The sequence below is a fragment of the Heliconius melpomene genome, chromosome 16 (genome assembly GCF_056956725.1).
Source record: "Heliconius melpomene rosina isolate 202511_hmr_F chromosome 16, ASM5695672v1, whole genome shotgun sequence".
In the NCBI taxonomy this organism is placed as follows: domain Eukaryota; kingdom Metazoa; phylum Arthropoda; class Insecta; order Lepidoptera; family Nymphalidae; genus Heliconius; species Heliconius melpomene.
The window spans coordinates 6,335,846-6,358,785 of record NC_140404.1 but is presented as its reverse complement, the minus strand read 5'-3'; the positions used below and the strand labels follow the sequence as shown (position 1 = coordinate 6,358,785).

General features: G+C 30.8%; 3 protein-coding genes and 1 long non-coding RNA gene across 5 annotated transcripts; 2 read left to right on the top strand and 2 right to left on the bottom strand.

Annotated features, from left to right (window-relative positions):
* The first annotated feature begins 1,610 nt into the window (after positions 1 to 1,610).
* On the top strand, positions 1,611 to 12,625 carry LOC146530817 (ATP-binding cassette sub-family B member 10, mitochondrial). The gene is made up of 10 exons (XM_085199011.1): positions 1,611 to 2,066; positions 2,347 to 2,553; positions 3,623 to 3,825; positions 4,163 to 4,297; positions 4,941 to 5,087; positions 5,238 to 5,469; positions 8,170 to 8,447; positions 8,797 to 8,880; positions 9,567 to 9,716; positions 11,472 to 12,625. Exons 1-10 carry the CDS (start codon positions 1,700 to 1,702, stop codon positions 11,769 to 11,771), a joined length of 2,103 nt encoding a protein of 700 aa, XP_085055137.1. The 5' UTR covers positions 1,611 to 1,699; the 3' UTR covers positions 11,772 to 12,625.
* Positions 10,608 to 13,624, bottom strand: LOC146530816 (uncharacterized). The gene is made up of 2 exons (XR_014878844.1): positions 13,488 to 13,624; positions 10,608 to 10,857 (listed from the first exon to the last, which is right to left on the bottom strand). It is a non-coding gene; the product is annotated as an uncharacterized LOC146530816 (long non-coding RNA).
* A 7-nt stretch (positions 13,625 to 13,631) lies between these two features.
* LOC146530815 (putative 4-coumarate--CoA ligase 1) lies at positions 13,632 to 20,238 on the top strand. Of its 2 annotated transcripts, none has more exons than XM_085199013.1 (9): positions 13,632 to 13,889; positions 15,485 to 15,695; positions 16,706 to 16,852; positions 16,987 to 17,187; positions 17,346 to 17,454; positions 17,565 to 17,791; positions 17,998 to 18,176; positions 18,789 to 18,944; positions 19,474 to 20,238. In XM_085199013.1, exons 1-9 carry the CDS (start codon positions 13,632 to 13,634, stop codon positions 19,756 to 19,758), a joined length of 1,773 nt encoding a protein of 590 aa, XP_085055139.1. In that variant the 3' UTR covers positions 19,759 to 20,238. The 2 variants fall into 2 exon arrangements, with proteins under 2 accessions (XP_085055139.1, XP_085055140.1); XM_085199014.1 differs by lacking the exon at positions 13,632 to 13,889 and adding an exon at positions 14,562 to 14,582.
* A 781-nt stretch (positions 20,239 to 21,019) lies between these two features.
* PPP4R2r (Protein phosphatase 4 regulatory subunit 2-related protein) lies at positions 21,020 to 22,654 on the bottom strand. The gene has a single exon (XM_085199015.1). The coding sequence runs from the start codon at positions 22,529 to 22,531 to the stop codon at positions 21,143 to 21,145; it is 1,389 nt and encodes a 462-aa protein (XP_085055141.1). The 5' UTR covers positions 22,532 to 22,654; the 3' UTR covers positions 21,020 to 21,142.
* Positions 22,655 to 22,940: the final 286 nt, after the last annotated feature.

Genomic DNA, 22,940 nt, shown 5'->3' with positions numbered 1-22,940 from the left:
AAATGCGGAATGGAAGTATTTTAATAGGAATGGAGTGTGTTAACACTAGGTTATTCTATTTCCGCTACTTACCCTGCTATGTGCGGGATACAGCGTGGAGCTAAAAGAATAAATAAGTTTTTAGGGGGATAACTAAAATAGTTAAGGAGGTTTTAGTTTTAAAATAGTACACTTGTGATTTTTTTCCTCAATGTTCCTCGTAGTTTTAAACATACAAAATACAATACAATACTTGATACACTTAGTTAAAAGCACATAAAGCTAATGAAATAACTTAATACCGATATATATTTATATTAGTAGCTTATTATCATTTTTAATAAAAAACATGTCGATTTTGTTTTGCTATTAAAACTTTTGTAAAGCATAGCATTTTAATAGTACTAACACTTATAATTTAATATATTTGACTATATTATAATTCATGTTTGAATGGTAGCTGCATTCGTTTAAACTTTTGTTATGTACTAGAATTTCTAAATATAATTTATTATCTAGATGTTGATTGTTTAATCGATGTTATACTATCACTATTATCATAGCATTTTATAGTAATATTTATTGTAATAGGGATTAAATGTCAGTAGTTTAGTTATTATTATTTATATGTTGTTGAAATGTATATTGAAAATGATTGTAAGATGAATATATAATAAATATATTAGAGTCAATTTATACAGAAATATTACTTTTTTTATATCGTCCAAAATTTTGCAGTAAGTGTTAAATATTAAGTACCAAACGGGCTGGTGCTGGTTCATCAGTGAAGCTGATCAGCACTCAATTTGTAATTACATAAAAGTGAAATCAGTTACTTAAGTGATTATTGTCTAATTTTATCATGGAGGTTAATATTTATAGAAATATGAAAAAAATAATAGTTAGCTACCACAGTCCTCAAAATCTCAGAAGTCTAAGACATTCCTTCTATTCCTACTATATCCAGCTTTATTATTTCGACAATGTTTTTATGATGTTTTAAAGGAGTATGGCCTAGTAAGTAAAATTTATATAATCTTCTTGGGAAAGTAAGTTAAAAAAAAATATTTCATTTGATTCCATTTCCAAACAAGAGAAATTATATTTTGTTGCATTACTGATTATTAATCAGTTGAATTGTTTGTCCAAAATAGTTATTTTGATAAAATTTACAAGATATCACAATAAGTGGTAATTATAACGTTTACTTTTTAATAGACAAATATATTTTCGAATATTTCGATATAAGGAACTTTTGGGTACGTTCGTCCGATGTTCATTTATCTCATTCATAATACTCTGCATTATTATTTTAAATAGTAGATATCATTAGTGCATTCAAATGTCATTTAGATGCCCAAAATGTCTAATAAATCATTGTTTTCATCAAAATATTTTAATATAGTTTTTAGTGTAATTCACAAACTAAAGGGAAAAGAGTCATAAAAATTATAAAGTTATTTAACGATCTCGCTAAATAGGGTTAGGATTTCCAAAAGGCAAGGGTCGAGTCCCCCTAATGATAAAATTAAAAAAAAATGAAAGTATTTTTTATTTTAATTACAAAATACTAATTTGTATCTGGCAATCCCTAGTATACTGATAAATACTAATGACAGTAAAAAAGAAGTTGTCAAATTGTCAACTTACATTTATTTTGAGACGTCAGAGCGATGACAACTATGTTTTATTTTCTTTTAATTAAAAACTTAAATTAAAAATGTTGCAAAGATTTCTATGTAAAACGTTCAGCTTAAAATTGTGTAGTAGTCAGAAAAACATATACTTTAAACCTGTCTTACAATATCATTCCTGTAAACAATGCGGATTCAGGTTATTTTCTAATCACAAAGTTTCAGTGTTACGAAATAATTATGAAAGGAACTTATTTCGTGGAAGAAATTTATATTTGACAAATACACGATACTATACTAGTCAAGTAGACGCTCAAAAGAAAAATGGACACATCGAAGCACTCAAAGATAATGCCGAAGTAATAGTTCCGAAAAAAATAAATGTAAAATTAAAGATATCGGACTTAAAGCGTTTAATTTCGCTAGCGGAACCGGAAAAATGGACACTTGCAGGTAAATTTATTGTGTATTATTTTATAGTAATAAAGGAATACTATTCCTAATTTACTAAAATTCAAATGATATAAAAACTCTTAAAACTTGAATTGTAAAAAAAATATTTACGTCCGGCATTTTACGTCCTTAAATAATTGCAATTATTGTATATATTATAATATAGTTATTCCAATAAAAAAAATATTAATTAAAAGATTAACACCAAATACTAAACATTTTTAATTTGATTTATTTTAAACATGCAAAATTACATGTTTTTATGTAATTGGGTTTCCAGGTGCCATTGGATTTTTAGTTATATCATCAAGTGTCACTATGGCTATACCATTTTCATTAGGTATGGTTCTAGACATAATATACAGTGGTACTACTGACTTAGTCACTGCAAGAGCGAAGTTGGATGGTCTATGTTTAACCTTATGTGGAGTGTTCCTACTTGGTGGCCTATGCAACTTTGGCAGAGTTTACTTGATGTCAATATCTGGTAAAATATGGTATAATAAAGACATACATAATACATATATCTGATTTTATATGATATTAGAAACACTAACATTTTGTTAAAAAAAACATTTGCCTATACAGTATCAACTCTATAAATTTTAACTAATATTGAAATACTTTTACATTTGTTGGCTAAACCAACCAATGTAAATGTATCATTTGTTTATGATACCACATTACTCTCTATATAACATCAGAAAAAGTCTCAATAACATTCAAAACCATTTTTCAAAATTTTTAGCACCATATGTACTGAAAATATTGAAAAATGGTCTTTATGTATAGATCTTACTTCAAAAACCATAAAAGTTTAATATTATATTCATTACATTATTCTTCAAAAGCATAAAAAACTACTGTTATATTCATTTGAGGCCAGTCATGGTATAGGAGCGCAAGCATTCCACTGTAAACTCAACAGGTTGTGGGTTTGATTCCCATTATTATCATTCCTTCACATTGGTAACCAGGCAAAGTGCAGTGAATTTGTAATATTAATACATTCAATTAATTGTAAAATTCTTGGTTGATAATAATGATATTACTTTTTTTTAACACTATTAAATGATCAATCTATGACACCATAAAATGCAAAGCACCTTCAGTGTTGCTATCTAAATTTTACATAGTTTTTTTTTAAAATAAATGTAATACAACTTTATATTATTCCATATTAAGTGGTATTTGTAACAATACTATTGTAATAAGATTATTAGTAAGCTTATAAGATTGTGTGAGAAGACCTTGTTTTATAATTTGTTGAATGACTCATGTAAGTGTTATCTAATACAATGTAAAAACAATAATCATGATGACAGTCTTTAACACACAAAAATATAATTTAACTTATCTATTTATAGTAGATTTAATTTGAGGCAAATTGTGGCATTGGCATTTCCACCACTCAACAAATATTGTTTTGAAAAAGTTTTTTTCAGCCTAATGACCATATGCGGGATACAGTGTGAAACAAAAAATCACAATATAAAATGTTATTTATTTCGAATGAATTTAACTTTTATTTTTTAAATATAATTTTAAAATTTTAGGTCAAAGAATGACACAAGCACTTCGCAAACAGGTTTTTGCGTCGATAATGCGTCAAGAAACAGCATGGTTCAGTAAAACTTCGACTGGTGAACTTGTAAATAGATTATCGGCTGACTCACAATTAGTTGGCAGAAATCTAAGTGATAATGTCAGTGATGGTCTAAGATCAATATTTATGGTTGGAGCCGGAACAGGCATGATGGTAATTACAAATTTTTACAAAGATTGATAAAACTTTTTCAGACATTGATTCAGAGTTGTGGCTGCCCTGAAGTTAGTTGTAGGTGGATTTTATTTTAGGAATTGTCTTGTTTTTAATTACCTCTAGAGTTCCCTCTGTCTACCCTGCTATATACTTAAAAAAATATACGTAGGTTTTCTTATGTCACAAAATATACGCGATTTAAATGAAACAATATGAAAAAAGTTCAGAGTTCCCTTTGTCTACCCGATTATGGGTTTAAACGACACCATATAAAAAAGTCTATATTAGCTATATAAATTGTACCATATTTATTATACATACATTTTTTTTTCAGTTCTACATGTCACCTTCGCTAGCTTTAATAGGGTTGTGCGTAGTTCCACCAGTTTCAATACTAGCTATCACATATGGCAGGTTCGTGAGGGGCATCACTAGACAACTACAAGACGCTTTAGCTGGAACTAGCCAGGTACAAATTTATTAATTTTACATATATATTTTTAAAAACCAAAACCAATCAATTGATTGAACAAAAATAAAACCATTTGTTGAGAATGTTATAATAATATATTTTATTTCAAATTCGTGTCTGTGTAAATGTATATTTTGTTTATCAATTGGCACGCTCGCACGCATACCAAATATTATTATTTTTTTTTCATCTCCACCCTGTATCCCGCACACAGCAGGGGAGGCAGAGGGGACCTAGTATTAAAACACTCCGTTTCCCACTTTCTGCCGAATACTGGAGGCATTGCGTGTTGAGTGGCAGAACTCAACGCCGCGCTTTGCCTCGTCACCAGAGCGAAGAAATGGAAATATTATTGTAAATAAATATTTCAATTCCTCGAGTGGTGATCGAACCCACAACCGTCACGTTACAGCCACACCCTTGTGCCGCTGCGCCACGACGGCCTCATTTATATAAAATAATGGTTAATTATCTCAAACAATACATTCTAAGTTAAATTTAATTATTTAATTTAAAAAATATAGACTTACTGTATTCAATATATGCATGTAACTTAATAATTATTGTTTTCCTTTAAAAATAAAATAATATATTAATAAGTACCGTACCTAATAGAATTTTTTTTTTGCAATTTTTTCAGCTGGCCGAAGAGAAGATATCAAATATTAAAACTGTAAAAGCTTTCAGTAAAGAAAAAAAAGAATGCCAATCTTACGGACAAAAAATTGAAACATTACTGAAATTAGCTTACAAGGAGTCTTTAGCTGTTGGGGCATTTTATGGAATGGTTTGTATTTTATTATTAACTAACACAACAAGCCCAACATATGTCCGCATTAGCATATAAATAGAAAATTTCTTGCATTTCCACAGATTAAAATATAAAAAAAAACACAAACTATGCAATTTATAATAAAAAAATTAATAATATTTCCAGACAGGTTTAGCGGGTAATTCCATAATAATCCTAGTCCTATACTATGGCGGTGGTATGGTAGCCACGGAACAGATGACTGTGGGCAATTTGACTTCATTTCTACTATATGCAGCTTATGTCGGCATTAGTATTGGGGGCCTTAGTAGTTTTTATACCGAATTGAATAAAGGCATGGGGGCAGCGACCAGACTATGGGGTATTATTGATAGGGAGCCCATTATACCTAGTTCAGGTAATTTTTCGTTTTTTTTTATTTATATGTAAGCGTTTCGATTTTTGAACAATATATGTATGTAAATTAAATGAAAAGCGAAGCGAAGCGAATGAATTGTTGAAATTCAAAAATATATTATGTTGTAAAATTGTAATAATGACTTTATATTTGCGTGTGTATTTAGTTTAGTAGTAACTGTTATGATGTTTATTAGTACTTTATTATCGTTTTAAAGGCCAGTATAAAAAAACTGAAAGCTAGTAGCTATCTATTTTTAACGTTCTTTTAGTTTGCATATATTTAATTTTTGTAGTTCTCACTGTTTATCCGAAGCAAAAATAAATACCAGTAATATACAACTTTATTCTCCATTATATTGGTCACAAATATCTCTGATGATTGTGACGAAAAATGAAAGACGAATGTTAAAATTTTATTCTATATAATATAATCTATATATATAAAATCGAAAGGTCACTCACTCATCACGAAATCTCAGAAACTACATGTGCTAGGAATCTCAAATTTTTCATAGGAGTTATTTATAGGACGTAGGTGCTCGCTAAGACGGGAATTTGCAATATTCGAATTCTAAGGGGTTTTTTTTGGGGTCGAAAGTTTGTATGAAACTTCGTTACTACAAATGCTAGGAGTCTCAAATTTTGGATAAACGTCACTAGGACGTAGTCATGGAGACAGAAATATAACATAGTTCACGCGGGTGAAAACGCGAGCGGGCCGCTAGTAATAATATATAATCCTATATAATATATAAAATCACATATTAATTAGTAAGCTTATAAAACGATAATGTGGCAAAGTATGAAAGCAAGCAAAATAATCTCATTTATCTTTTAGTTATCTACTATGTTGAATGAGTGAGTCACAAGTGGTAGTACACATATAACTAAAAAATTGATAAAATATTTACTTCCTTCCTTATTAACATATATTTTTTTCGTTCATGTTATCGTGTCTAATCTATTTGTAGTATGTTTTTAATATTACATTATATTATGATGAAAAATAAATAGTCTAGGCTATTAATATAGGCAAGGTAAAAATAAAATATTATAATAAGAACTTAAGCTTAATTTATTTTATTTGTAATGAAATTAAAATTAATATTTTATTTTAATTTAAAAAAAGTTAAATTATCAAAATATTTTTTACTAGCGACCCTATTGCGGCTTCGCCCGCTTTTACTACTGGATTATTCATATAATGTATGTTTGCAAAGCACTTAAGATAATGTGAAAATTAATTAAACCCTAATGCAACCCGCATTTTCGTAGTTTAATAAGGATTTTCCAATTGTTTTACACAGCAAGGATTTTTTAGTAGGTACCGTAATTTTAAATCTGTGCTACTAATCTTTTCAAGTACTTATTAAAATATATTTAAATTACTATTTTTAGATAGTTAAATGACATTAAATAATACATTCAACTCGAATTATCCAATACGTGCAAACGCATCTAAATCATCGTTGCTATAAAGGCAGGCGGGATTTTTTTTTCGAGCTTGTGGTTAATGCTGAAGAGGGTATTCTGTCTCTGAAGAAAAGCAAGCACTACGTGGCTGCCTGTGACGAAATTAAATAGAATGCATCGGCCGGGAATTGAACCCGGGCTGCCCGCGTGGCAGGCGAGCATTATACCACTGAACCACCGATGCGTGTAAGGCATGCGGGCGCGGCGGACTCGCTTGTATAAGCATTACGTCGCGAGGCGCGTTTCGCAGCAAGGATTTTTTGATATTGTAACAACTTCTAAAGTACTTATTAAAATGAAAAACAGAAAAGACAGTTTTGATCTACATTAAATGGCCAACGTAACTAATATACTTATTTATATGCTGAGAGTAAGGGATAAGTGAAATTTGACTCGATACAGTTGATGTGTGAACGGCGTGATGTGTCAACAATTAAATGCGTTTTTCTCTAAAACTATTCGCAATTTCAAAATTGTTTAAAAAGCAAATTTTATCTTCGTTTAACGTAGAAATTTAATAAAGTATTTTAAAGGATAAGGATTAATACCATTATGGAAAAATATCCCTCACAATAAAAAATATATTGAAATTACTATTTTTAGACAGAAATATGATCACTACACGTTATTCTTAAAAGATACGAATATGCCATCGCGGACTTTTTTGTAGATCTTATTAAGAGGAACAATACTCTAGTACATTTTTTTCATGTAGTATTTACCATTAAAGCAGCGCATGCGCCAAAGTGTCTCAGCGGGTAGGACTTTATACACATTTATCGTATTTATGTTAATTTACATAAGAATTTACAAATAATAAACTATATATAAACCTTCCCTGAGAAATACTCGACCTAATGGTGAAAACCGCATCCAAATCCGTTGGGTGGTTTAGAAGAAGAAGAGTTAGAAAGTTCAGACAGACACAAAAAGCGACTTTGTTTTATAAGATATAGGATAAATAAAAACGTTAATAAATTTATGAGCTTTACGCTGTATCCCGCACACAGCAGGGTAGACAGAGGGAACCTAATTTTAAGACACTCCGTCCCCCTTGTTGCATTTGTGCCCTTGCGCCATTACTCAATGTCCAAGATCAAATAAATTTAAGAACAATTGCGTGACACTGAAACAAACACTCATCCTCACATATTTTTACATTTATAATATTAATTAAATATATTAAATACAGTAGGATAATATTAATTTCGTGTTTGTGTTTTAGGTGGCATAAGACCAAAAGACCGTCCTCGAGGAGAAATAGTATTAGAAAACGTGCATTTTACATATGCTGGGGCACCCTTAATAAAAGGTTTAAACTTACATTTAAAACCTGGTACGAGTATAGCTTTAGTAGGGAGATCAGGTTGTGGGAAAAGTACAATAGCATCACTTATACTTAGATTGTATGATCCTGATGATGGAAGGGTACTCTTGGATGGAGTGGATCTGAAGCAGTTGGATCCTGTTTGGTTGAGAAGCCATATTGGTTATGTTAGTCAGGTAAATACTAAAAAAAAAAATAGTTATAACTTAAAATGTAGTGATTGGTATGAAATAATTTTCTGTTTCTTAACACATTTTCCTATATTAATATTTTCATTTCTTCGCTCTGGCAGAAAAAAATCTCGGGTTGAGTTTCACCACGCAATGCGCAATGTGCTGAAAAATTCGACGGAAAGTGGGGAACGGAGTGTCTTAACACCTCCACCACCAGGTTCCCTCTGCCTACCTTGCTGTGTGCGGGATACAGCAAGAAGCTGATATATTTTATTTATATTTTCCTATTTTAAATTATCTTGCCTAACTAAAAATATAAATGTATAAATTATTTTTACTTCTTTTCTTTCAGGAACCTGTGCTATTTAGTGGATCTATTAAAGATAATATATTATATGGTGCTAATGATGACTATAATCCAGAGCAAGATGACAAGGTACGAATATGTGATTTATGTATTAAACTTTTAATTTTAGACATATTAAATTAATTAAAAATTTACATTTAATTAATAGAGGCGATCCTCCCTATTTAAGTAAAATTTATCAAGTTAATCAACATTTATTGAGAATAATGATTACCCATACGAAAATGGAATTTGAATCAGTAAAGTCTGATTAATATTAGTAAAAAAATTGGTGCGATTTAAAGATTTTTCCATACAAACCCCCTATTTCACCCTTTCAGGGTTAAAATTTTTCAAAATCCCTTCTTGTGAGATGGTGTTCTTATTATGAATATAATCATCTGTTCAAATGTCACGTTTCTTATCATCAGCGTCTATACCTCAGTCAGTGAGAAGTGGGAATCTCCTCTATATATATATTAATATTTTAATTTTCTCGCTCTGGCTAATGAAATAAAGTTCCGCCACTCAACACGAACACCTCGAGAATTCGGCAGAAAGTGGGGAACGGAGTGTCATAACATTAGGTTCCCTCTGCCTACCCTGCCGTGTGCGGGATACAGCATGAAGCTGATTTATTTATTTATTAAAAAAAATCAATTCCTTTTCAAGTTTTATTAACTTAACGTGTAAAACACATCTATTGTAATCGAGCAGCGTAGACTTCCGCCACTCAATGCGGAATGGAGTGTGAACTAATTGTTGATACCGCGTAGGAGGATGCGGCTTGGCTGGTGGCGGCGCGCGCGGCCCAGCTGCAGGAGGTGGCCCGCGGTGGCGGCTGGCAGCGAACGGTGGGCGCGCGCGGCTCACAGCTCAGTGGCGGGCAGAAGCAGCGCGTGGCCATTGCGAGGGCCATTGTTAAGGTGATGTTTGTGTTGTTGGGGGAACCAGCAATTTTAGAGAATCTAGTTTTGGTTTTATTTACTCTTGTTACACACATTTTGTTCTTTATAATGTAAGTATTAGAGTGTATACTGTTACTATATTCTACATTATATACACTATATATTTATTTGAAATAAAATTTGACCGTAGCATAGACGCTTTTGTAAGCGCGATTGAACGCCTTAAATGCAGCGCTGTTCCTGATGCCGCACGCAGGTAAAATTTACGTAATTGGTGGCCAATATTCATAAAATAAAGTTACTCCAATTAAAAAATAGTAACCTAAATAACATATAAGATTTCTTTATCTATCTATTGGTTGCTAGGAAAAAGCTTAACACTTTTTATTTTATTACTTATACATATCAACAAATGGAGTCATTGTTCAAAAGAATAATCTAGTATTAGTTTACAGTGTCTTTAAATCACGTTTTATATTTATTTAGTCGATATTAGAACTAAAACATTATGGATTCTATATCTTCAGGTAAATATCTGTATAAAATAATAATAAAATAGTTAACATTAATTACGATTATGAAGATACATCGTTGTAACTTAAGGCGATATTTTATTAAATTATTCTTATTCTCATAGTAAAAATGACCTATATTTTTTTATTACTTAAAAAGTAAATTCCAGTAGTTTTCATATGGTACCTACTAAATTTGGCTGCGTCTACTTGCGACAACTATACAAAATGAAATGTTACAAATACCAGTTTCAGACGGTTCCCATTATACTCGTAGTATTCCAATTAGCCGAAGAAAATTTGTAAGTTTTGTAAGGATGATTTCTTAAATGATGTAGGAATAGGAGCCCTGGGATCTTGAGTTAGATGTTATTATTCTCTTAAAAAAAACAGAATCTCTTTATAATGAGTATTTACGACCAATTTAAACAATATTTAGACATAAATACATTTTATGTAATATTGAAAAACTTTTAAGTAAATTACACGTGTGCCGCATTGAAGGAAATGAAATATTTAATATCTTTGTTTTGGTGTCGTGGCTAAGCGCGGCGTTGAGTTTCTCCACTCAACACAGAATGCCTTTAGAAATCCCTCTCATTAGGCTCCCTCTGCCTGCCCTGCTACATGGCGGATAGAGCGTAAAGCTGAAATAGGCAAAAAAAATGTAATTGAATTGGCTCTTCGATTCACCTCCTTACTAGTTCTTCTGAAGACTTTTAAAGTTGTTGAGGGGAAATAAGGAATAATTTAAATATAATCATCAAATCTAAAACTGTCGCCTGTATACGTTTTAAATATTTAGTATAGATTGTAGTAATTTATTATAATGAATGACTGAAAATGGCGATTAAACGATGATGAAAACATGATAATTTCTAAGTTTTTCTATGTCTAGTTACTCATTTTATCACGTAGACGTTTATTAGGTCAAGGACTTAATGTGATAAGTCAAACTATGTCTCAACACGGTTTACTCGATAACTGTTGTTTATTTAACAATATTTAAATTACTTGTGTACATACATACATATGAAAGATTTTAATCTACGCGACGTTTTTGTGTTTGTTTTATAAATGTAGTAGCAAAATATTGTGAAATTATGTATTTTGTAACTAAAACGTGGACGCCATTATAGTACAAACAGAACTTATATTTTACCTGTATACTTTTATCTTATATATTTAAATAAACATTTAACTTGCAATAAAATAATCACTTAAATAAGGTTAGAAGCTAACCAAAACATTTATATTACAGGATCCGAAAATCCTTATACTAGACGAAGCTACCTCAGCATTAGACACTTATTCGGAATATTTGGTGGACAAAGCTCTAAAGGAGATCAGTAGAGATCGTACTGTACTAACCATAGCTCATAGATTAAGTACTATACAATCTGCTGATGAAGTGGCAGTTATAGGTGATGGCGTTATAGTGGAGAAGGGGACTTATAACGAATTGATGGCGAAACCCGACGGTTACTTCAAAGAACTAATAGCACACCAAGCGTTCACCAGTTCAAAGCCTAAAAACGCCACTGACGTACAAAACAGCTAATATAAGGATATTTATTATATTTAACACTGGTATGTAAATTAAAGGTTAACAAAATTTGTGTTATTCATCGGTATATTTATTTATTATCGATTACGATCGGCGTGAGATGTAAGTTATTTTTTGACGTACCTTTTAAATAATGGTCTTTATCAAATAATAATTCATTGGTGTAAATTTTCTTAAAAACAATATTTTAAATAAAATATTTTAAATTGTACCAGTTATTTAAAATGGATAATTTATTTATTATATAATTTGAAATTAAAATTTGACTCTATATTTAAAATGTTAAACTTAATAATAAGATATAAATCTAAACAAAGAAGAGCACGAATTTTAAATATTTCAATTAGTGAAATTTATTTTCTACATTACACATTTTTCTTTATTATACTTCTTTGGGTCTTATTTAATTCTTTATATATTATGAATAAATATATTTTATTATCTGTGCAAATGTATGAATATTTAATTTATTAATAGTGATATTTGTATAGTATATAACGATTGCACAGTTTGATTATCTAAATTAGCCCGAGACAATGGATGCAATCAAAGAGCTTCATCGAACTTTGGAACTTAATACATATGTATATGTATTGATGTTTATACATCGTTACTATTTTAATTCATTTTTTTCCTTATAAAAATAATTATAATATTATTATTTACAAACCAGGTTGTTACTTGTTACGGACATATTGTTTTTTTTTTAACTTAAAGACTTTCAAGGTATAAAATGGTAAACGTGATTTATCATTCACGTATAAATTTGTATCTGTGCTTCGTACAGAGTATAACGGGTAATGGAATATTTAAATTTAGAGGAATAAATGATTGTTGTTATTTTGCCATAACTTTATTTTATTTATATTTTTCCTTCTTGTCATTTCGTACATAAAAAAATTTTTTTGTAAATTTATGTTTTTAGACAGAATTTAAGCTATTTTTTTTTAATCTGAGTAAAGAAATATATCCATGAGTGAAAATATTTAAAAAATCGTTGTTTATTAACCAAAATATTGCTAAATACCTTATACTAGATGAAGCTACTAAAATCGAAATATTGCGAAAAAAAAGGGTATAAACACTAGAAAGAATAAGTTTCAAGTTTCCAGTAATTACAAAATGATTCCTTTTTTTGTTAAACATTTCGATGACCTTTACAATTTTAAACTTTCAAATTAATTTAAACTGATTTCATTTAATTATTTCAGCTTACTTAAACTACAAGCATTTGAACATCTATCCATTTTAATTTTATTATAATAATAGTTTTGAATTTAAAAGCTTATTTAATTAAATCATCATTACGTTATTAATTATAAGCCATTAATTAATTGACTATTAAGATAATGTGAAATATAAAGGTATAGGTGATGGGTGTAGGTCTATTTGAATTTGCACAAAAAGGATAAATTGATTTTGAAAAATCGTTGTATATAGAAATACTATACATATACTACGATATAGACACGTCGTTTTCTTGAGAATAGATTGATATTTAACATATATTTTTTATATTAAAACATCACACTATCGCTGATATATTCATTTAAAAAATAAAAAAAATGGCGGGTTAAATGTTAATATATTTTAAAAATATGAAGGTAGTATTAAAAAGTATGTTGGTTTACTTATTTAAAGTGCAATAAAACATATTAATTATTATTATTATCAAGTAAACAACTTTAATATTAAAAATAAGATACGTACCTTAGTTTTATATGACATAGTTTCTTTGGATTAACAAACGGACCTTGCCCCGTGACGGGTGCGGAGTGCGCGCCAAAACACGAGCGAGCCGGCGGCGGACACTTACCCGCTGACATTTCGCGTGAAAACATTGCGGACGGAAGTATGTCTCATTTGAAAATATTACGCGGGAACCTAGCGCGCCAAATTATAAACGGACTATCGTCTAATCAGAAACAATGTAAAAAAAGGCATTTTTTTACGGTTCATAGAAATTTAAATCGTTATTTGTCTACGAAAACTGCCACAGTGCTCGAGCATAATGTGTTGAGTTCGCCCCATGGTGAAATAACTGTTGGAAAGGAAACCCTGACTGAACATGTCTTCAAAGATGTTGATAAATGGATGGACGCTCCATGCGTGGTAAGTACCCGTTACCAGTCCACCTAATTAATTTAAAATTATAAATTGTGATTATTTAATTGCTCCATATATTTTATATAGAATATCTTGCACAATGAAGCCCTAAACCTACAATCAGGTCAATTAAAGCGTTTGTTTTCATTATTGTTTCGGGTACAAAGTTCACTAAAGATCTATAAACGCGGATGCAGTCTCCGGCTCCGATAGGATAATATAAATAGAAATTGAAGGTTGAGGTTACCTGAAGTTGGCACGACTGAAATATTCAAAAACTGCTTTTAATATCACAAAATTTATTAAAATTAATAATTGTTTAGACTAATTTTGATTAAATATTATATTCAAAATGTTTAGGTTTAATCTATTTCTATTTAAATATAGAAGTAATACAATATTTATTTCCGTTTAAAATATGATAGTGAACGTTAAAGCAAAATAAAGCTGCAATCACAATTGAATACTAAATATATTTCAGTAACTACGTTGTAAAATGTTTATTTTCTATTCGATAAGCAATTAAAACGATAACGATAGTATTGTTTAGTTAGTTTGAGTCTTAAGTTCCACTTAAGATAGTGTCTAGGTAAATTGCATATATGCTAAAGTAGGTACGGCTTTTTGCTTATTCATAAGCTAGAAATAGGAAGTACTAGTTGAGGAAATTTGCAGAATATATAACAATTTAAAGAAGAGGTAGATGTTTATATTGTACTAGGTACAGTAGGTAACTATCAATACCCCGTGAAAATTTGACCTATAGACACCTTTTCATTGATTAATAAAAAATAAAAAAAAATCAGCTTCATGCTGTATCCCGCACACAAAAGGGTAGGCAGAGATTCCTCACTTTCTGCCGAATTCTGGAGGCTTTGCGTGTTGAGTGGCATTAAACATTTAAAATTTCAAATCCAATCCCAGATTTGAAACCACAGACATATATTTGTAAGCAGTAGCAATTGTTAGAAATTTTGACAATAAAGAATACGACTGCACCTGTAGGTTAATTGGTACTTGCATGATATCTAGACTTAGTCTCAGAATCTGCTACGTTTACGTACCTATACGTTAATAACGTAACCTAGGTACCTACAATGAATGTATTAAATATCTATCAAAAAATAATCGGTTGAGTTTATTTAAAATGTAATATAAAGTAATATTTATGTTTTTCTCTTTAAATATGCCTATAAATAAAATCCTGGGAGTCAAACTACAACGATCAAGATTATCGGGTCTCTTGCCAAATAATATGAAGTGTCTATAGATACTTTAGCACGTTTGTTTGTTTATCAAAAGTAGTATAAATGAACTCGTTTATCTTTATTTTTAATTGTTTTTAAATAAAAAAAAATATTTAATTGAACACGTGTTTCATGGTTTATTGTAATTCACCCCCTAAGGGTGCAAATAAAGGGTTGATAGATTTCATCTCCATCGTTGCTGGTTAATGCGTAGGAAATATGGATATGTGGAAATCTAAACTAGGGCTAATAAGAAAAGAATTATGTATTCCAACATTAAGACTTCTCTCGCTTGGAAAAGAAACCCATACGAAAATTGATTGATTTTAAGAAAAAATGTTAAAAACCTTTCAGACATGCGGTGCATCGGGGCGTTCGTACGAATATGGTATGATGCGTATGATGATAGAGCGATGCGCGTGCGCACTCTCTGGATATATGAAACTAGCGCCTGGAGAGAGAATAGGGCTTATTCTTCCGAATATTCCTGAATTCGTTGTCTTAATACATGGAGCTATGAGGGCGGGGCTTGTTGTCACTTTTGCCAATCCTTTGTACACTGCAGGTATGTAAAAAAAGTATGAAATACATCTTTTGCAATCATAAACATAGATTTTGTTGAACTAAAATAAATTGATTTATACCTAAATAGGTAAATAGTTAATTTATTATTCGACATAATATAATAAATTGTAATATAATAGAAAAATATCATCTAGGTACATCTAATAAAAGCATGCAATGTATTTTATATAAGTTTTGTACTTTAATAAACTATTAAAAATCCAAAACCTGTTAATACTGTAGGTATAAATAAGTAATTATTACTTTATGATGTGAATGATATAAAATAACATTATTTTAATAAAATAGTAAAACATTATACGTAATAAAAAAGTAGTAAATTTTTTTTATGTACCTACCCTCAACAAGTAGTTACAATATTTCTCTTTATATTTTTTTTCTAGATGCTTGTTTCTCGACAATTACCTACTTCTCTTCACAATTAATTTAATTAAAATTGTACTAGACGTAATTACTTTTATTGATGATGATCTAATTAGTTTTTTATTATGTGCATTACCGTCCAAAGGTATTTGAACGCTCAGACAAACACGATACCGAAGGAATATCGTTGGTGTTCAAATACTGTAGTTTAAAAAAAAGTTAGAAGTGACAAAGACTATGCCGACTTTTCGTTGAAAACTCTGTTGCCACTTATGTACCCTTCAATTTCGTACAAATACAATGGCCAACCAATCTCAGAGATTTGCAACAGTCAGCTAGTAGTATTAACATACAGGGCGCCGCATCTTCTTTATCAGTATAATGGGTTCTGTGCAACAGTATTATCTTCTTCCTAAAGCATAATTATTATTTCTATCTTCCTTCTGCCTAGAAATTCCCCCCATTTAAAAGGCTTTAAATGTAGGCTAGAAAGCTAGACTGGAAAGTAAAGCATTAATAAAATGAATATTATTTAAGTATGTAGTATGTTCTCTTACTTTCCATATCTTATGAAAAACAAAAAGGGTACTATATTAATACTAATTTTAAAAAAAATATTACTTTCAGAGGAGATACGACGTCAGTTCACCGATTGCAACGTAAAAGCGATCGCAACGATTGAGATGTTTATGCCTGTGGCTCAAGAAGTGAGCAAGACGCTCAAAGACTACAAAGGCACTATCTGGGTCGGAGGTGATGATGATAAAACAAAAGGTAACATAAAAATATTTTTTAGGGCAACAAGGTTTTTATAGGCGTATTACTTTATTAAAAAATAATTTAAAAGGATTCTGCTACCACAATTAAATTAACAATAATAAAAACATAATTTTAACTTACTATTTCAGATATTTATGGACTAAAATCCCTCTTAATGGCGGATCACGAGGCTGATTTGCCAGATCTTAACTGTGACGATGTCTGCCTAATCCCCTACTCTAGCGGCACTACTGGTCTTCCGAAAGGAGTTATGTTAACACACACGAATTTAGTGACTAATATTAAACAAGTACAAGCACCCAAGTTAATGAAGTATGAAGGAGAAATGGGTAAAAATTTAAGGTTCTTGTATTACCGAGTACTGCGAAATGATAGTTGTAATCTACATATATTATGTATCTATAGCAGTTTATATTATAATAAGAATTGGGTATTTTAAATTAAAATTTTATATTTTTTTAATCACTGAATTTTGTCTGAATTCCAGGTAAAGGTGATGTGGTTTTAACTGTTCCGCCATTTTTTCATATATACGGTTTCAACGGAATCCTTAATTACAATCTCACTCTTGGATATCATGTGGTCTCTATTCCTAAGTAAGTGTTTTTAAGTCCTAACTACAAAAAATGCACAACATAAGTAGCCGCATAAATGCCGTTTTGGTAGACAAAACAGTTTTAACAGTTTTAAAATAATTTGTTCACAGATTCACACCAGAAGACTACATCAAATGTTTAGAAGAATATAAACCTGTGACCCTTTTTGTGGTACCTTCTTTACTCGCTTTCTTAGCCACGCATCCTGCTGTTAGTAAGAAACACTTGCAGTCGGTCACTTCAATAATGGTGGGCGCCGCCCCCACTACGGATAGCATGTTAGAGAAATTTCTATTGAAATGCGAGAAATCGAAGGATGATATTAAATTGCTTCAAGGTATTGTTTAATTTCGTTTATTTGCTTCCTTAATATTGTGGAGGAGTTTATGATATCATTAAGAAAAAATTCCTGAAAGGAACAAAAATAAATTTTTACATTGTACGTTATGCACAACGTACATACATATTAGCGAACTTTCCAAAAACAACTTGTTTTATATTAAGCAAAACACATCTCTCCTAAACACCCATCAACTATTCCAGGCTACGGCATGACGGAGAGCTCGCCAGTGACGCTGCTAACGCCGTACCACTACCCGCACGGCAAGGTGGGGTCGGTGGGGCAGCTGCTTCCGTCCACGGCCGCGCGCGTGCTATCGCTGGCCGATGGACGCGCACTGCCGCCGCACCAGCCTGGCGAGCTGCTCCTAAGGGGGCCGCAGGTGACCTATTAGTTATTGTTTGCAGTGACGTCACAGAAAACGTTAATTATAGAGATAAATCAAATCATTTTCACGCTGTATCCCGCACACAGCAGGATAGGCAGACGGAACCTAGTGTTAAGACACTAGTTTCCCACTTTCCGCCGGTATTATAGAAATAGATAATGAAAATATTGTTTATTCAATTACGTCAAAAAATTCTAATGTCCAATGTTAAGCCAACTTTTGCTGAAAATCGCCGGTAATAAACCGACTGATAGTAGTCCAGTTAATTGTGTTTAGCTTGACTACTATATTTCTACATAAGGTGTGCCAGTTTTCAAAATCAACTAAGTATAGCCCTAGATCCTACTCCGGCCTATGTGGGCACTTAGTTTAGAATTTAGATGATAGACATATACAAAAAAATTATAAATTCGTTCGTCGTCATTTTCTCACCACTGAATGGTTTCTTGTAAAACGGTTTAATGTATATGTCTTTATTTGCAGTGTTATTATATTATCTAGATTAACTGTAAATTAATCTGGATAAGTTAATAAAACAGGTTTTCGTCATAATCCATAGTAATATTTTTTATTTAATATACTCGTATATTCTTTTATTATTTTAAGGTAATGAAAGGCTACTGGAATAATGAGAAGGCGACAAAAGAAACTATAGACAGCGAGGGTTGGTTACATACCGGCGACGTCGCTTACTACGACGAAGACCACTATTTCTATATTGTTGACCGCACTAAAGAACTTATTAAGGTCAAAGGCAATCAGGTATATAACTAATAACTTTTATTTTGTTACATTTTATGATAAAAATATTTAAGACAATTCTTTTTATTTGGTTTTTCTAAGAAAAAAAAATATAATATAAGTAAAAGATAAGGGTCCGTACACACATAACTATATTATATTAGTAAAATCAATGTTTGCCACTTGTCTAGAGATACCTATAGAACTATATGGACCGTTTATTTTGAAAGTGGTGTAAGTCCATTTTTGAGAAAAATGAGCTATCACGTAATTCATGCTTAATTTAATGTAATTTTTTTATATATAACTAGTCCGTGTTTAATTTCTCAAAAAAATCCCATGTTTTGAACAACTTAAAATCGGTCGGTAAATGAAATTGCATAATCATCGATATACTAACCTTTAATTTTCTCGAAACAAAAGAAAATGGACTCACACCACTCTCAAAATAAATGGTCCATATAATAATAAAATTCCATCTAAAAATATCTAAAAAATCACGTTTATTTATATTTTTATTATTTAAAAAAATATTATTAATTATTTTTAGGTATCACCAACTGAAATTGAAAGTATCATAATGGAGCTGTCAGAAGTAGCAGATGTCGCTGTAGTAGGAATGCCAGACTCCCTGGCTGGAGAGGTCCCAAAAGCATTCGTCGTTTTAAAACCTAATCAAAAACTAAAAGAGAAACAAGTTTATGATCTTGTCGCTCAAAAGTTAACTAGATATAAGCATTTGGAAGGTGGTGTAGCATTCGTTAATTCTATACCACGAAATGCAGCAGGGAAAATACTGAGAAACGAACTTAGAGTGCTAGGTGGAAAAAAATAAACCCTAATACTGTTGGATATTTTTGTAAATATTTTTTAATAACTTGATTGTTGAATAATTGTGAATTGTATAGCTTAGACTGATTATATATATATATATACTATTAATAAAATATAATACGCACATGTAGATAAGTCCTAATATAATATATTATAACGAATTAATTTATTAAGTATTTTAAGTATTGACGATCCCTTTATACTTTATTTTATATCAGTTTTATGTTTTTATTTATAGACGTAGTACAAACAATCTTTAGTAACTTATACCTTAATAATTTTAAAAAAATCTGTTTTGTATTAGCTCATATATATATTTTATTATTAAAACAATAATATAGAAGGCGAAAAATAATAAATTTAATTATTTAATGCAAAGAAATCATGTAAATTTAAACCATTACTTATATTTCTTTCTTATGTACTTGTAGTAAATGTTATAGAGTGAATGATATGTGCAATAAAATTATTATATAATGTTCCAATTTATTTTATTTAAATTTGTCAAACTATTCAAGTATCCTTACTTGAAGAGGGGAGCTGAAAGTGGCGATTTTGAGAAATCTTACACCAACATATAAAATAGGTAGGTGCAATGTCTGGAAATTGTGGTTTATCATTAGTGTTATTTTATATAAGTTTATGAGTTTCTAAGAATAGTTTTTTGTAAGTGCTATCAAACGTCGTTGAGGTCGTCGTGACGCAGCAGCACAAGTGTGTGACTGTAACGCGACGGTTGTGGGTTCGTTTCCCACTCGAGGAAGTAAATTATTCATTTACGTTTATATTTCCATTTCTTCGCTCTGGTGTCGAGGCAAAGCGCGGCGTTGAGTTCTGTCATTCAACACGCAATACCTCCAGAATTTGGCAGAAAGTGGGGAACAGAGTGTCTTAACACTAGGTTTCTCTCTGCCTACCCTGCTGTGTGCGGAATACAGCGTGAAGCTGATTTATCAATCCCGGGTAAGTTGTGCCTCAGCTCAGACTGGTTAACTATTAATAAATAACATATAGGTTTACATAAATTAGAAAAATGATAAATTTGTAAAACCTTATTTTTTGTAATAATTTATTTTTATATAATAGTGTGGTCTTGAGTTCTGCCACACATGTTATGATGTCTCTAAAAGTGAGTAGAAAGTGGGGAACGAAATGTCTTAAAACTTGGTTTCTTTGGTGGAGTTGCTATATACATGCAACAGCATTAAGCTAAGAAAACAATATCAGTCTCAGAATCTTTCATGAAATTATAAAAATATAAATTGTTTCTTCATCTTCTTTAATAACATGAATTGGCATTTTAAATACTAAAAGGGATTATACAAAAAAATACTAATTTATAAATTAAATTATAAATCAGCCATATTCTTATATTCACTTGCATTTTATGATATTTCATCTTTGGTTTCTGCATCATCAGCAGTTGTATGATCTTTTTCACCTTCTTCTTCACTGCTGTCTTTTTTAGGAGCAGAGTTTTCATCTTGTTGCTCTTTGTCTATTGGCAATTCTGATTTTACATCTGATATAGAATAATTATCGGATTCAATTTGGGGGGGAGATGTATTTTCAACTTTTAATTCTATTTTATTAGACTCTTCTGTATCTGAACTTTCACTTTTGTTGTCTGTTGGACTCTCTTCTTGAATATCAATGTGATCATCTTCTTTAGGAGAATTACTATTCCCATCAGTATTATCACTAGATGAAGAGCTTTCCTCACTTGATAATATTTCAATTGTATCCTTCATTTCTACTTCTTCTTTATTCGATTGAGAGTTACTTTTATCAACTAAAACTTCACTTAAGCTTGTTTCTTGTATTTTCTGTTTTACACTTTCTTGATTGCTTTTTAAGTCTTTTGATTGTTCTAGTAATTTTTGCTCTGTCATTTCTGCATCATCAACTCTTATTTCTGGTATTGCTAATCTTTGATTTGTTGTATCAGACTTCATTTCAATATCTTCCTTGGAATCAGAAGATAGTTCTATGGAACTATTATTATTTTTAGCATCTTCACTTGTTGATGCTACGGCTGGAGGAGCATCTTTTGAGGAATTATTAGACTCATCATTTGTTTCCGTAACATTTAACTCTGGAGGAGTAACTGACTCATATTGCGTAACTGGTTTATCTTGTATTTCCATTGAAGTTTCTTCTTTAGCTTGTAATCGAGCTTCTAAATCATCTACTGAAATATGAGCATCTGAAGACCCTGGTTGAGGTTCAGAGTTCTGCCGTTCCTTCCAGGTCATATCTTCCATTTCCACATCAACATTATATTCAGAATTATTGTCTGAGCCATTTACAATTGGCTCTCTAGGTTCACCATTTTCTGGCTCTGGATGACGTTGATAGCCAGGTTCTCGTGTGCTTACGACCAAAATATTTTTTTCGATTGCTCTCATAAATTTATCCACACGGTTGTATTGTTTACGTGGGTATGTCAATAGTTCACAAATTCTTTGTACAGTAAAGGGAGCAGAGGTAAAAGAATCAAGTCGTTCCATTAAACTATTTTTCATGATATCGTAGTTAAACAGATCAACATTTGGATATGGTGGGATATCTATACCTGGACTAGTTTCGTAGAAGTCTGTTAAAACATTCAGAAGTTTTTCCTTAAACAAACTTTTAACAAGAGCCCACTGATAGACGGGGTCGCCGGTACGCGCCACATATGCTAAATAATCGTTTAATTCTTGTGGTATAGTTTTTGGTTTACGCTTCGAAAATTCTTCAAGGAATTGAAATATCTCTTCAGCATTTTCCATTCTTAAAATCCCGTATACGAAAAATAACGTTTAGCAAACAATTACCGCTAGTAGCTTCAGAAACTTTATACAGACACAGGTCACAGAGTAGAGGTAGCTACAGACTGTCTAAAATATTTTTTGTTTTTCTACAGATCTACTAATATTCACATTCCACAGGATCAATAAAGTAAAGATTAACGATTTAAAAATCATCTATGGCACCATGTCATAGAGATATTTTTGGTAAAAAGAAATTAACTTAAGTAATTATTACATCTATTTTATCTTATTTTAGGTAACCGTACCTACTTACCAAAAATATAATGACTATTACACTATCTAATTTTTTCATAACTTAAAATAAGTGTTTTATTTCATATTATTTGAAATATTTGTTAAATTGTATAGACTGAATAAAAAAATAATT